General features: G+C 33.6%; 2 protein-coding genes across 3 annotated transcripts in view; both read right to left on the bottom strand.

Moving 5' to 3' along the window:
• The window catches only part of LOC115987493 (UPF0481 protein At3g47200-like), a 64,089-nt gene extending 56,032 nt beyond the window's left edge, over nt 1-8,057 (bottom strand). Inside the window, exon 1 of one of the 2 annotated variants that reach the window (XM_031111061.1) lies at nt 7,819-8,057. The gene's annotated coding sequence lies outside the window, so the exon portion shown is untranslated. The remainder of the gene's footprint in view (nt 1-7,818) is intronic. The other variant, XM_031111057.1, reaches the window with a different exon arrangement.
• On the bottom strand, nt 2,485-3,081 carry LOC115985062. The gene has a single exon (XM_031108032.1). It carries the CDS (start codon nt 3,079-3,081, stop codon nt 2,485-2,487), a length of 597 nt encoding a protein of 198 aa, XP_030963892.1.
• Nucleotides 8,058-15,671: the final 7,614 nt, after the last annotated feature.

Below are 15,671 nucleotides of genomic sequence, written 5' to 3'. Positions count from 1 at the left end.
CCCTAAAATTTAGCAACTCCAATATCGACTATATTTCATTTAGCAGCAAAATCTATGTGCCATTCCTTTGGCTTCATCATCATTCCAAACCAAAATAATATGAAAATCACCTTTTGCTTGTACGAACTTGGCTACATAATTTGAAGATGAAACAAATAATTGTCAGCCACAAGTCCATTATTAGTTGCTAGATGCCGCACAAGAGTTTGAGGCATGGAATGGAAATATCTATATCTATATCTATATCTATATATATATAAAAGCAGAAGCTGAGAGAAAATGAGTTCCTAGAATTAAGGAGGTAATGACAAATAAGAAAAGTTCTTACGTAAAATTCAGACATGTGTAACTTTAAAAAGCGATACATTATATTGTTTGGCAATGCTATGCACCGTTTAAAAGCTTCTCATTATAAATATCAAAAAATTAACCGGTTGAAATTAGATGTGCACCAAAATGGAAATAGATAGGAGCGATGCGGACACGGAGAGTAACAGAGAAAGAGAGAGGCGATGAAATCAAAAACCTTCAAAAACTTTTTGCAGACCCAAAATACTGTTTACCGCAAAACAAAACCCAATTCTCTTCTTAAAAACTGAAATTAAAACCCGTTACTCCTCTGCGTTAAAACACTGTTTCGAACCGTCTTGGTATAAAAGGGTACTAAGCGCGTAAAAAAAAAAATACAACAAAGATTGCTACACGGAGAAAGGAGAGAGTGATCGAGAGAAAAGAGTGAGGAATAGAGAGACAGAGATAAAGAGAAGGGCGATGAAACAGAGAGAGGCCGAGAAAGAGAGAGGCGATGAAATAGAGAGAGGATGAGGCCTGGGACACGGAGAAAGAAACAGAGAAAGAGGCAGAACGGTTAACACTGCATCGATTGGGCACCATACATTGCTTTTTTTCCATTTTTTAGATTTGGGTATGAAATGTTACTTTTTGATTGAGTTTTTTTGTTGGATAGGTTTACATTTGATTCGTTTTTGCTTTGGGCTTCTGGATTCTCTATCAATTTTTTTTTTTTTTTCAATTTTAAATATGATTTAGGCTTTTGAAGGACTTGATTTTGGTTTAGGGTTACGTTTTTGGTCCAGCACCACCCATCTTCGGCTCCATTCAATCACAGCCTCAACGGTGACTTGATTCCCAGTTCGTTCTCTGGCCGAGTTCGTCTCTGCAACAGCATATTTTGAAGGTATGTAAACTTTTTTCCCTCTTCAAATATTGTTTTTGTTTTCTGAAATCTGCCATGTTTTTTTTTCCATTCAATTTGGTTATGAACTTATGAGTTAGTTTTGGGTATTTTGGTTGGGTTGGTTTTGATTTAGGTTTTTGGGTTAGATTTATGTTTTGGGTTAATTTTTTTCTTTCTTAAATATAATCTATATCTATATCCATCTTCTTTAACATTATCTACTTTTATTTAACCAAACCGTTTCAAATAAATTTTTCCCACCGATTGGTGTTTTGTTGCCTATAATAAATTAAATTTTTTTTCCTGTTGTTACGTTGCTGTGAATTGATGCTCTAACATTTTCAGGTTTCCATTGGTTGAGATATTTTCTGACCCACACCATTTTTATAATTTATAACTGGGTCTTTACGTTAGTGGTTTAAATATGTTACATGGGGACGTGATTAAGGGAAATTGTCAAATTTGATACTATTTGGATCCTAAGGCTAAGACTGGGTTGATTGAATAATTTGCTTTTGTTGTGCATGTATAAAGATCCGTGAGGAAGAAGCTTAACTAAAGGATTGAGCTCTTTCATGTCACATGCAATCACAGCGTAGACCCATGTATCTATGTGGATTGGATCAAAGTGCCAGTGGAGGTGAAACTTTTGTAGTGGATTCGAATTGCAAAGAGCCCAAGTGTAGGTATATATTTTATTTTGAATCCATAATGTTTGATAAAATGCTTGAAAGAAAATTGATTAATTATATTTCTATCTTGATGAATTTATAATTTATTTTCGTTTCTTCAGTATTTTGTTTGGGACTAGAAACAATTAAATTTGTGAAAAGTTGATTGAAAGAACTTACAATTACAGATACATAGCTTGCGTTCATTGGGTTTTCTTTATTTTTGCTCATGCTGATGTTGGTTGTATGATGTATCAGCCTCTAATTGACACAGGTGGAAACAAATTAACTTACCTTTGGATAAAAAAGCGGTTATTTCTTTAAAGATATACTTTGTTTTTAACTATTGACGGTTAAGGATAATTTAGAAGTGAATTTTTAAAACAATTACCATAATCTGCACATATTATATATGTCTTGCTTATTGTAGACTTTTACCATGTAGATGGAAGCAAATTATCTTAAGTCTATGAAATGAGATGTGCTTAGGGTTAATAATTATATTCAAGTTTCTTTAGAAGCCTCTAAAGTGACACCCCATATTATCCAGTAATATTTATTTTAAGCAGAAAATAACTTCCTTTTTTTTTTTTTGAAACGTGAACTTTCATTCAGCTAACTGAAAATCAATGAGTCATTATACAAAGCTTCTCTAGCAGGTTGTGGACTATCCTCAATCCAAACCAGCTCATCTGGTACATTTCTAGCAAAACGGGATAAAGAGTGGGCGACGGTATTGGCACTTCGCTTCACACAGCTAACGGAACTCCATCGCAGACTCCTTACAAGCCAATGAATGTCTTCAAGGATGTTGCCTAATCTGGATCCATCCATACAGTTTGATGCCACAGCTCTCATTACTGATACATTGTCACCCTCAATTATCAAGTCTGAAATTCCCACATCAATAGCAAATTCAAGTGCTTTTCGACAAGCTAAAGTCTCCGCCTCCTCACTGTCCTGAACAAACGGTCCCTTAGCAGACAGAGCTGCCATAACCTCTCCCCTCTCATTCCGAATAATAGCACCCACCCCTGAACATCCCAAATCTGTATATATAGCCGCATCAAAATTCAACTTGTAATGGTCAGAATGAGGAGGCTGCCACCCACTTGACTGCCGTTGGGCGTTCTGCAGAAGCTCCAGCTGGTCTTGTGCTTGATGATACTCAAGCAGAAAATAACTTCCTAAATGGGAATATTTAAGAGTCATGTCCTTCAACCTAAGAATACATGTGACAAATGTAAAGTGTGTGCATTAATGCTAAGGATGACAAAAATTAAGAGCGATATGGATATGATGATTGTATTTTACTTTGAAGAAAAAGACAATATATTGCAATGATTGTTATATTTAGTTTCACTAATGATTGTTATTAATGATTTCTTTTTCAGGCATAATGGCTATAAAACTGTGTTATTAAAACTTTTGGTTTGGTATTGCTTTACAAGTGTAATCTGTGTAGGACAGTCAAGCTCCTTTGTTTGACTTGCTCTTCCTTTACATTTAAAAAGGTACTACTGATGCTGTAATACTCTATGCCTCTTTTATGCAGCTTAGGTCGTATGCAAGGTTTGTTGCAAGAGGATATATTAGTTCCTAAAGCTAGCAAAAGTGCTTTTGGCTTTCAGTAAATTTCTGTTGTATCTATAGCAATTCAATATCTTAAATTTTGCCTTTAAAAACCAGGCTTTTCCAAGTGGCGCATAAAATTGAAAGACTTGCTACATTCTTTTAGCCAGTAAGACTTTCCTATTAAGTGCCACATTAGCTTACTCTCTTCAACCTATATTTTAGCATGCCTGAACTGCTACACAATCTCTTCTAACCTCTTGACATTTGCTATTTCTGTCTCCACTCTTTCCCATTCATTTGATCATTTTGCTATGAACTCATTTGGCCTTAACTATAGGGTTTGTCTTTGGTGATAATATTTAGGTTCTATTAAACCATTTCTTTTGTTTATTTTTCCATAAGGATTATGTCAGTAAGAACAAATGACTATATTTTCCAAGTGTTTATTTTTCCAGTAAGTATTTTATTTTGTAATTCTCATTTGATCCGTCTTCTTTTGTTTCTATACAAATAAATCTCTTGTGGTGGAGCTTAATGCTCTAAAACATTGAAAGAGAATCACAAGTAGCATATGCAGTCAGTTCTTCCAAAGTTCAACACATTTTTTCTTTTGTTTTACTTCGTGACAAATAGTGATGTCTTTATTTAACTTCAATTGAACTGGTGCTTCTTTTTTTGTTTTATTGGAGTCATTTGCAATTTGTGGAGCCAAGAATAAATGTTATGTTAATCGAAAATTGTATTGATGGAGCATGTAACTACAATTTTTTTGGTTCAATGACAATTAGCGCTGCCCCTATATAACTTCAAGTGAGTTGATGCTTCCTTTTTTCTTTATTGAAGTCATCTACAATTTTTGAAGCCAAGGATAGATGTAATGTTTATGGAAAATTGTATTGATGCAACATGTAACTAATTAGTGAATGCCATTAGTAATTTGCATTTAGCTTTTGTCTCTTTCTTTTTCTTCTCCTTTTTTCCCCCAAATTTGCTTTAATTATTACAATTATTTAATGCATTTAGAAATCTATGACTTCCCTCTTTAATATTTCCAATAAACCCTCCTTCCTCATTTACTACTTCTACTTTCTATTTATTCTATTGAAGTGTCATATTATTCATCCAACTCACAAGACTCCTCATATGTCCCATTAAAACACAAAATGGTTAACATTTCTCCGTTATTTACTTACCCATTAAATCAAATTCATTGTTTTGGCCTTCCTTTAACTCTCTTTGTTTGGACTTTTCCTCCTTTTATCAAATACTTCAATGCCCGCCTCTTCAGAATTAAAACCCATTAATTTGGTTTTTTATATTTATATATAGATTTTCAATTCTCCTTCCACCTCCGCAGAAGTTGCCAAAGTACAAGCAGGGTTGGAATGTCTCTTTGATTTGAGTTTTTCCTTTTCTGTTTTCCCTCATTCATCTTCAGTTTGTTTGGTGCAAATTGCATTTTCTCCCATTATGCAGAAGTTTAAATGTTTGATTTGCATGTTACAAAAATCTGTTATAGCTCGCTGCTAAAGTGAACTAGTGTAATGGGTCTTTCAAAAATAAATTATCATTTTTGGACAAGGCTCGCAGCTTGATATATTATTGTTCAATTCTTGATACTCTTGGAATATTAAAAAATGTGATAAAAATAACATAGATAAATAAAATAGAATGTTGATCTATTTTGTAAAATGTCAATGTAATGCATATTTCTTCTCTCTCTCTCTCTTTATATTCAACTAAATTTTAAATATTCTAAGAGTATTTAAATTGATTAGAATGGATAAGGTCAATATATGAAGCTCAAGAAGTTTTGCCAAAATAATAGGGATGATCTTTAGCGTTAGCAAACCAATCATTGCTGCAATACTATCGGGGTATGACTCAAGAGAATTGTATCTGCATTTAACTATTGAATTTTGGTATTTTTTTTTCCCTTAGGCATTTTGATGGGAAGTCAGTAATCAGTTTTTCATGGCCTTACTTGGATGTTTTCTAATGACTCATTGTAATGTACACATTTTGATTACTTAAAAATTTACTTGCGAAAGCTGAATTGGATCTGCCGTTAACTCTTTTTTTATCAAGCTTGGTGCATCACAAAGAGGTCCCCCTCTTCTCAACAATGTCCAACTCTCTATGCATAGTCAATGTAACAATTTGCTTTTTATGTAATAAAAAAAAAAAAAAAAGTGTTTGGCTTCAGCTTTGCTAAGTTGATAGGTTATTTTTCTAAAATCATTGGTTTATATGTTCTGCTTTGGGTGAAAGCCATAGACCTTGAAAAGATAGACAGTTCCAAAGCTACTGCATGAACCTTCGGAGAACAGGAGTAGTAAAGTTGATTTGGAAGAACAAGGACTTTCTTAGAATCAATCAATGCCCATGTAACTAAAGTTCAATTGGCAATGAGTAAAAAGTATTAATTTTTCTGCTCATAAGAAGTCACTGTTTTTTACTTTTTCCCTCAAACTTCTTAATGAGAAGGGAATTTGGCATATAGTTACAAATTTTCAGGGGAAATCAGCCTTCTAAGAGTTTTTATTTCCCTATTGCATATATGATATTCCAATTATGCGAATTTTTAGAAATTAAGATGATATTACAAGTAGTACCTCAGCATAACATAGAGATTCTTCATCATTCCATGATATTACAAAAACAAATATTGGTTTCAAACAAGATTTAGCATATGAACATATGCATGATCTAGATATTTACATAATTTTTTTTACAAAAGCATAAACTGTATGATCAATTGCAAACTAAATCATGTTCAAATCATGGTGTCATTTCTCTTTCCTACAACAATTCAGGTTTTAAAAATGGACATTTATAAACAGTTGTCTTAAAAGCAAACTGTTTATAAATGGAGTTTATAGCAAACTTTTCATAATTCAAGTTAAAAGTTATTGACCACTTAACTTACAAAATATATAATACATTATATCCAATCATACTCGATTAGAAAAATAATTATATAATTTTGAGTTTAAGACTAATACTTATAAGCTTCACGTATTTATTTCTTCTTTCACTTATCAGTTAAAAAAAATGTCAAAATTTCCCGCGCATCGCGCGGGTATACAACTAGTTATTTATAAAAACCAGACTTTAGATCTTTATTTCTTGGTTCTTTTTCTTTCCTTTTTTAAGGGTGAAAATGATGAGGTGAGTTACGTTTTGTCTATAAGAGCATTAGCCAGTTTTTACAAAATATCTCCTTTTACCCTGAAAAGTTAACTTTACCATACAACTTTACAACATTAGGGTTCGTTTGGATACAGCTAAAAACTGAAAAACACTGTAGCGAAATAATTTTTAAATGTGTGAATAGTATCGTGGGACCCATTTTTAATAAAAAAGTTGTTGAAAAGTGAAATTTGTGGGTCCGTAAACAGTACACGATGTGCTGTAATTGGTCAAAAAAATTTAAAAAGTCAAAGTTTGCGGCTACTGTTCATTAAACAGTACATAAACAGTAGCCACAACACCCAAAACGCGTGAAAAAAAAAAAAAAAAAAAAAAAAAAAAAAAAAAAAAGACGTTTTGGAAAAACGCAAACGCAAAATTGGGCAGAAAACGTCCAATCCAAACGCAACCATACTCATCATTCTAACTTTTATATTCCTATACAACCTATTAAAATAATATATATACATAATAAAATATATAATTCAAAACAATAAAAAATAATATTTTAATTTTGTGGTGAGCCAAGGAGAAAGAGAAAGATGAGATGTTTTTGAGGTGAATGAATAAAAAATATTATTTTAATTTTGCAAGAGCAACAATAACATTATAAATTTAGAATGGTAATTAGAACAATTGCAGAACCGGGTACTGGGCTATTATTATGCTTTGACACTAAAATATAGCATATGAAAGACCGAGTACTGATACTCTTAACATAAATTACCTTAAGTAAATAAAGCGACAATTTTCATATTACAAATGGTAAATTAATTTCGGCCTAACGCCTAGGCACAAATGGGTAAACTACAATTACCTCATAATAAACTTTACAAGCTAATTGAAGTTATTGAACTACTGATATCCACACATCTACCTTCCAAAGAAATAATAATAATAATCATGCGTTTTCTGATACTTGTTAAAGGAAATTAGTTGATTACAAAAACACTAAACCGACCTTGCAAGGTATGGAACTAGCTTGGTCTAGTGTTCTTGTGCACCAAACCCAGCCCTTACCCGCAGGGAATATTTTTAAAGTAAGACAAAATATAAACTCAATTGAATTACAAAATATCAATTTTTAACTTTATCTTGAAGAACAGTAAAGTGAAAGGATGAAGTAAACAACCTGCAAATTTTATTTGAACAAAAATAAAGTGAAAGGATGGAGCAAAGAACCTGCAAACTTTATTTGGAAGAAAATGCTTGTATACTTGATTCCAAGAAACAGCAGAAGCAAAAAACTAAGACTCTTTGATTCTCTCTCTCCTCATAGCTAAAACTCACTCATCAAAGAAAATATCTTGTACTTCTGTACACTGAATAGCAATTCTTAAAACCTTCTTGCCCTCCCATTTATATATTGTGTGATCCCTCTATCTCTCTCTCACTCAGGGATAGCAAAAAACACGTCATAGTTATGGCGTCATTCTCACAAACTTACAACCACCTCACCTGCCATTAATTTTTTATTTTGTAACAAGGACCATTGCTCTTGTCTTTTTTTCTGAAGACAAGAATGATATATATGGTCAGGGCCGGTCCTAGGCCTAAGCTAGGCAGTCGCATAGACCGACGAGAAAAAGGCCCTAAATTTTGGGGCAAAAACTGAAATATATATATATATATATATTTTTTTTTTAAATATTTTTTTGAGACATAAGAAAAAAAAGAAATTTACATTTTTCTCCCACTTTTAAGTAGTTCTAAAAAATTTAGTAACGTTAGAAATAATACAATTTTAAATATATGGGGCTCATAAATATGTATCATTAATCATAAGAAATAATTCAGATAGAAAAATGTTAAAAATACTATAAATTTTACTTCAAAATTTTTACAAATTAATATGATTTATGGACGTCAACAACCTATTAAATATATTTTTAAATTACTTTTTGTAATTGATGATACATTTTTATAAGTTTCATGTTGTTAAAATTTATAATATCCCTAGCATCATTCATTCAAATACTTATTTATTATCTTCTTCAAATGTTACTAATCACATTTATTGCTACATTGTTTGTAAGTTTTTTTTGTAGTAAATTTTTTTATAACTTCAACATTTCTTCAACAACAAAAAAAGAAAGCATATTACAAAATAAAAATAAATAAATTTTTGTTATAAAAAAATTATGATAGTAAAAATTATTTAAATAATAACCAAAAAAAAAAAAAAAAAACTCAATTTAAATATATCGTCTTGACTCAAAGTTTGTTTGGGCCGCCCCTGTATATGGTGTCTATTTCAGGTTTCAACTTATAAGCTGGCTGGCCAAAATGGTCAAATATGAAGGGCCATGCTTTTTGGCTGATTATGAAGGGCCATACTTTTTTGTTTTTTTGCTAAACTACGAAGGGCCATACTTAAAAGATAACTTACTTTTAGTTTTTATGTGATAAGAAGGGACAAGGGATCCACTCACACAGGGCCTGATTTGTTTTTGGGTAACATCACTTGACCTGATTTACCTCATTTATTTCCAGCCTTTTTACCCACATTGTTATAAGTGAAATACTTGTCGCATTCATAAAAGACGCATGCTCACATGAAACACACTTTTTCCTTTTTTTTTTTTTTTTTTTTGTGCAAATATTTTTTTTTTTTTTTTCGTGCAGATATTCTTTTTGTGCAGATATTCTATATATATATATATATATATACATATATTTTTATGTTCAAATTTCACAATATGCATTAACTTGGACATTGGTTTGAAACAGTTACATCTCTAAGTACTTGACATTCAATAATAGGTGGAGTATCCTCAACCCAAATTACACAATCGATCATAAGCTTGGCATTTCTAGCCATAAGGTAAGCTGCTATATTGCCTATCCTATGAACATGGCTGACCCTCCACGCATGGACATTATGCCCCCAGCGCTTAAATCCTTCTATTATCATCTGAATAGAGCTTCTTCTTTTTTTTTGGGGGGGGGGGGGGGGCGCTACTACCTGACAAGGCATTTGTCACCATTTGCACATCTCCTTCCAACACAATACTCTTTAGCCCGAGGTCCACTGCTAGTAGCATACCTTCCTTAAAAGGCTTTTGCTTCCACTTCCAATGCCCCTAAAGGTAGTTCCAACTTCTTGCTCATCGCACCCATGATTTGGCTCCTTTCGTTTCTGATTACAATCCCACTTCCACAGCTACCCGACTCCTTGAATACTGCCCCGTCTACATTTACTTTATACCACCCTTTACATGGAGGAGTCCATCTCCTTATTCTCAGGGGAGCTATCTGTCTTGGGACAACATTCTACGTGCTGAACTCATCAACAAAAGCTTTAGCTTCAAGCACAATAGTCTTGGCTTGCTTGCATTTTCCTTCAAATTTTGCAGCATTTCTGTTTTTCCAAATGCACTAAGCTGTAGTAGCTAGACACTCCCAATCCAGTCCTCCCAAAACTTCCACACCACATCAATGAAATCGCGATGAGGATTACTAAACTTGGGCAATGAAAGCTTGGATTCCTTCCAAATAGCCCCAGCCAACCAACAATCCCAAAGAGCATGTCCTGATGATTCTACCTTCCCACACAGCACGCACTCATCCACCATGATAACTTTTGGGAGACTAAGGCAGAAATTTGTAGGAATGATGTTCTTACAAGCCCTCCACATAAAGTTTATGACTTTACTTCGGCAGTTTAACCCTCAAATAGCCTTCTAGAATTCCCTTCTCTTCCTCGAGTTTAACTCTTCACCCCCTCCAATTCTCCCTCTACTTTCCACTAGCCAATTGTAAGCTACATGGTAGGCACTTCTCACTGTAAAATTACCCCTCTGTGTCCAAGCCCATACCAAAGCATCATTCAGAAGACTATGGCTGATTGGGATGCTCAAAATAGCCTCCATTTCATAAGGTAAGAAACTATTTTTCACCAAATTTATATCCCAACCTCCTATTTCCCGATCTAGTAAATTTTCCACTAATTCACTTTCAAAATTTTGGGGCTGAGGACTTACCACTTTGAAGGAGTTTGGGGTTGGAATCCACCTATCTATCCGTATTCTTGCGCTTTGCCCATTCCCTATATTCCATCTCAAGCCTCGACCGAGGACCTCTCTTGCTGCCACCAAGCTCCTCCATATATACGATGTTTTTTTACCTAACTGAGCCTCCATGAAATTGGTCTGCAAGAAGTACTTAGCTTTAAGCACTCTGTGAGCAAGAGATTCTGAGTTTTGGGTGATCTAACACCCCTATTTTGTAAGCATCGCTAAATTAAAGGCCTTAAGATCCTTAGAACCCATCCCCCCATCAGCTTTTGGTATACACATCTTCTCCCATGCTATCCATGCTAACTTCCTTTCCTTATCATGCTGTCCCCACCAAAAGTTTCTCATCATAGAGTTCAGTTCATTGCACAAGGAATCCAGGAGCTTGAAACAATTCATTGTATACATTGGGGTAGCTTAGGCAGCTGCCTTTATAAGGATTTCATGGCCAGTCGTGGTCAACAACTTTCCTTTCCAACTTGCAATTTTTCAACCAACCTGATCCAGGATACGGTGGAAAGCTTTCTTCTTCCCCTTCCCCACTAAAGGGAGCAGCCCCAAGTATTTCACATGCTGGTGGATGATCTAGGCCCCATACATGTCTTTCACTTCTTCTTTAACCTCCACACTTGTGTTTTTACTGAAAAAGAGAGAATTCTTCTCTCTATTTAGCTTCTGCCCTGACTCTCTTTCATAATCCTTAAGGATTTTTGTGACTCTGAGTCCTTCCTCCGTAAAAGCATTGCAAAAAGCTATACAATCATCCGCAAATAGCAGACGAGAAACCAATGGTGCTTGCCTACACACTAATATACCTTGAAGATTTCCCCCATTCTCATCCCTTCTAGCATGGTCAAAAGGCCCTCAGCACACAAGAGGAAGAGATACGGAGAAATCGGGTCCCTTTGCTTAAGCCCTCATGTTGGAACAATTCTGCCTTTTAATTCCCCATTTATTAACATTGAGTATGAAACCGTGGTAACACACATCATCATCAAGGAGATCCACCTTTCTTGGAAACCCAATTTACACATCATCGTCTCCAAATATGCCCATTCTACTTAGTCGTACGCCTTGCTCATGTCTAGCTTAATTGCCATCAGCCCCTTTTTTCCTTTCCTCCTCTGATTTATATGGTGCATTATTTCAAACGCCACAAGGATATTGTCTGTGATCTGTCTCCCTAGTACAAATGCATTTTGGGCATCACTGATAACTTCTAGAAGGACTCCTTTCAACTTGTTAGCAAGCACTTTGGATACAATTTTATATATAACGTTACACAAGCTAATTGGCTGAAATTCCGTTATCTTTTGGGGCATTTAACTTTGAGGATCAGACAAATATACGTACTATTAAGCCCATTTGGCATAATACTTGTTCGAAGAATCTGGAGGACATAATCAACAACCTGAGGACCAACAACATCCCAATATCTTTGATAAAATATAGGTGACATACTGTCCGGTCCTGGAAACTTTGTTGGATGCATTTGCTTAAGGGCTCGCCATACCTCTTCTTCTCTGAAATTCCTAAGCAGATCTTCATTCATTGCATCTGACACCCTCCTATCTATTGCACCAAGATGGACCCCGAAGTCTACTAGGTAGTTTGTGCTATAAATCTCCTTGAATTATAATTCTTTAACCGGTTTTTTTTTTTTTTTTTCCTTTCTATACTATAGAATATTGTATGTGTATTAAATTTATGGGCTATACAATAAAATGTAGCCTTCTAAGAGCATTTCCATCTGATAATTCCATCTTATTCTATTTTACCATCTAAAAAAAGCTAATTTATCCGTTATACAATACCATTTTATAATATACTCAGCATCTCAACTTTTATTTTACCATATTACACATTAAAATAAAATATCTACACAATAAAATAATATATCTACATAATAAATTAATATATTCTGAAGAGAGCGAGAGAGAATGAGCCAGTGGAGAGAGGAGGCAGATTTTTGTAGGTAGAATAAAATAATAATTTTGGGATTTAGAATGTTGCTACAGTATCATTGCAAATTTGCAATGGTACTGTAACAAAATTGCAAATTTTTTTTAGCTTTAGCAGACCAGTTGTTGATATTTTTTTGTGCTGAAATGATAAATCTTGGCAAAATATGGCATGACCGTGCCAACTGCGAATGCTCTAATAAACTATCCTTTTCAATCTTAAATTTGTAGTGCAGCAAACAAACAATAATATATTTATTGAACTATCTTATACCCTAAACACGCTTTCCAATGAAAAAAAATCATACGTCTCCTAATACTATTTAAAAGGAAATTAGTTTTTTATAAAAAAATCAAGGTATATTAGGTATGTGTTTTTAATTAAAACCCCAAAGTACATGATGCAAAATACAAATATTAAGTCAGTTTAAATTCTAAATTATCAAGTTTTGGCGAACTTTATCTTGTTGAAGAATGGAGAAAAAAACCTGCAAATTTTATTTGAACAAAAGCAATAACAACAACAACAAACAGAATAAGCACAACAAACTTCACAACAATGACATCTTTCCGACAAACATACAACTATCTCACCTAGATGCCATTAATTTGTTCATTAATAATAGGGACCATAGCCATTGTCTATTTTTGTTTTGCTAAAGAAATGAATGATTAATCACTGACCACCTAGGTGGTGTGATTCAATGGTAGGAAGCTCTCGTTGCTGCATCACACACACTTGCGTGAGTTATGGGATTAGAGTAGTAACATGCCCCATTAATACTTAAGTGATACCCGTGGTATTAATAATTCCCATCACGGGGCACAGGGACATTAGTGAATCCAGACGGAGACCCCCTTATTTTAGTCAGCAAAAATAAAATATTTGAATAATGTTGTCACTTTCAAGTTTCAACTTCATAAGGTGGCCAGTGACAACAGTCAAATATGAAGGCGCACGCCCCATGAATGATTAATGTTGTCTAGACTGGCTTTTAGCCTTTGTGTTGTGACCTGAAGAAAACAGGATCGACTAACATATGAACTGATTTTTTGGGTAAACATCACAAAGAAAACGGGATCCACTCACACATGACCTGATATTTTTTGGTAAACATCACATGACTTGATTTACTTACATCCTATTCTCAAAGAATGGCAGCTAGAAACAGGACCAGTCTCAATTATCTCACCTACTTTCCATTACCATTGTCTTTTTCTTTTTTTATGAAGACAAGAATGATGCAGTGCCACACGTCAAAATCTTGTAGTTGGTGAGTGGGATTGACTTGCTTCGTAGCTTGACTTGCTTTTAGACCTCTATGTGATAAGAAGTGAAACGTGAAACATGATTCCCTCACACATGACCTCATTTTTTTTTTTTTTTTTATTAACACATGACCTAGTTTACCTACATATTAATTTGTTCACATAGAATGGTAGAAAGAGGACCTGAGTCCGTCCAATAGAAGAAAGACTTGTCGCATTAATAAAAGGTGCATAATGCACACGTGAAAGATGCATTATGTTGTTGCACATGCCTGCCATGTGATGGGTTCTTTTGTGAATGACTATGCACCATAGTGCATAGGTGCACCAAATTAATATTATTGAAGGTTTTTCTTTTTTCTTTTTTGAGAAAATATTATTGAAGTAATTAGGTTCTCAACCCAATCTTCCCTTCCTCCACTACATGCATCTATTTATTAAAAAAAAAAAAATGTAATTAGGTACTCAAGTTAATGCAAAATTTATTGGGAGGACAAGGTTTATTAAATTTATTTATTTATTTTTAATAATACAATAGTAAAAACAATGAAGAAAGGGATTTGAGTTATGATTCTTTTAATAAAAGTGAACAAATTATACTATCAAGTGACATGTTACTTTTCTTCTCAAAAGACTAAAAAAAAAAAAAAAAAAAAAGAAGGTTACATGTCACTTGGCTATAAGTCTCACTTTAGTCACAGTAGTTGACATCTTTCTTTCTGGGGTTATTAAAATTAATAGCTTGGTAAAAGATAGGGCTATCCAAACTCAACTGATACTTGCCATATTGACAAATTTGTTAGAACCTAATCTGCTTAATGTGGGGTGGCCTACTTCGAAATTTGACAACTTCCAGGTTGAGGATGGGTCATTACAAGAAAACTCAAATCCAACATATTTGACCAATCTCCACCCTAAGACATCGTGATTCTTTGCCAATATGAAAGTTTCTCTATTTTCTTTCTCAAGATTCTAGCTAAATCTTGATTAGATTTGAAAATATTTCAATATATTTAAGAAATCTTGATAGATCTAGGGATCTTGGCCAAATTTGATACTCTACCTTTTGTTTGCTCAAACTTTGTTGAAGGATCAAAAGGTGATAGAACAACCTCCTTACCCTTATCTCTATATGAGCCAAAGGGACGAATGAGCTAGAAGGCAAAGACTCGAGGTACATTAAAAAAAATTGACTCTTTGTATATCAAAAAAAATGTTACTAATAATACATTTACAATTGCGTCTATAAAAATAAGTTTTTAAAATTTAAATTTAATAAAATTCTATTTAATTTGACTATGTTATAAAATAAATAAAGTTAATTAGCAATAACATCAATTGAAATGGAAATATTAGCATAATTTAAATATGAAGACTTAATTAATAATTTTGTATTACAAAAAGTAAGAAAACTATATTTAAATAAAAATATATATATCAAAAAGTTTAAATAAATATTATTTTATTTATATTTAAATAAAAAATAAAAAAATGCCCTTCTTAATGCTGTCCGTTGGGCCTCAAAACACATTGTGGCGACCCTACTTTAAACCGATTTTGGTGAGAGTTATCTACCCAAACTTAGTACGGATCATATATCAAGACTGGTCATTTAGCGGCTCTTTTAGTCCGCTTGCATGGAGTCAAATATTGGGTCTAAAACCTTCTAATAACTAATATGAGGAGAAATTTTGGGCGTGAAATTCCATACCCGTTGGGTCTATTAATTTCTTGGGCTTTGTTTACGCCCAAACCTTACATGAAGTGACAATCTTTTTAATGTGCAGGA

This window comes from Quercus lobata, chromosome 4, assembly GCF_001633185.2.
Source record: "Quercus lobata isolate SW786 chromosome 4, ValleyOak3.0 Primary Assembly, whole genome shotgun sequence".
Classification (NCBI taxonomy): domain Eukaryota; kingdom Viridiplantae; phylum Streptophyta; class Magnoliopsida; order Fagales; family Fagaceae; genus Quercus; species Quercus lobata.
Note: the sequence above shows the minus strand (reverse complement) of the source record. Positions and strands in the feature narration are given on the sequence as shown.

What these genes read in the sequence shown, in the direction of transcription:
- LOC115985062 (XM_031108032.1), bottom strand. Translation starts at nt 3,081, where the DNA reads ATGACTCTTAAATATTCCCATTTAGGAAGTTATTTTCTGCTTGAGTAT.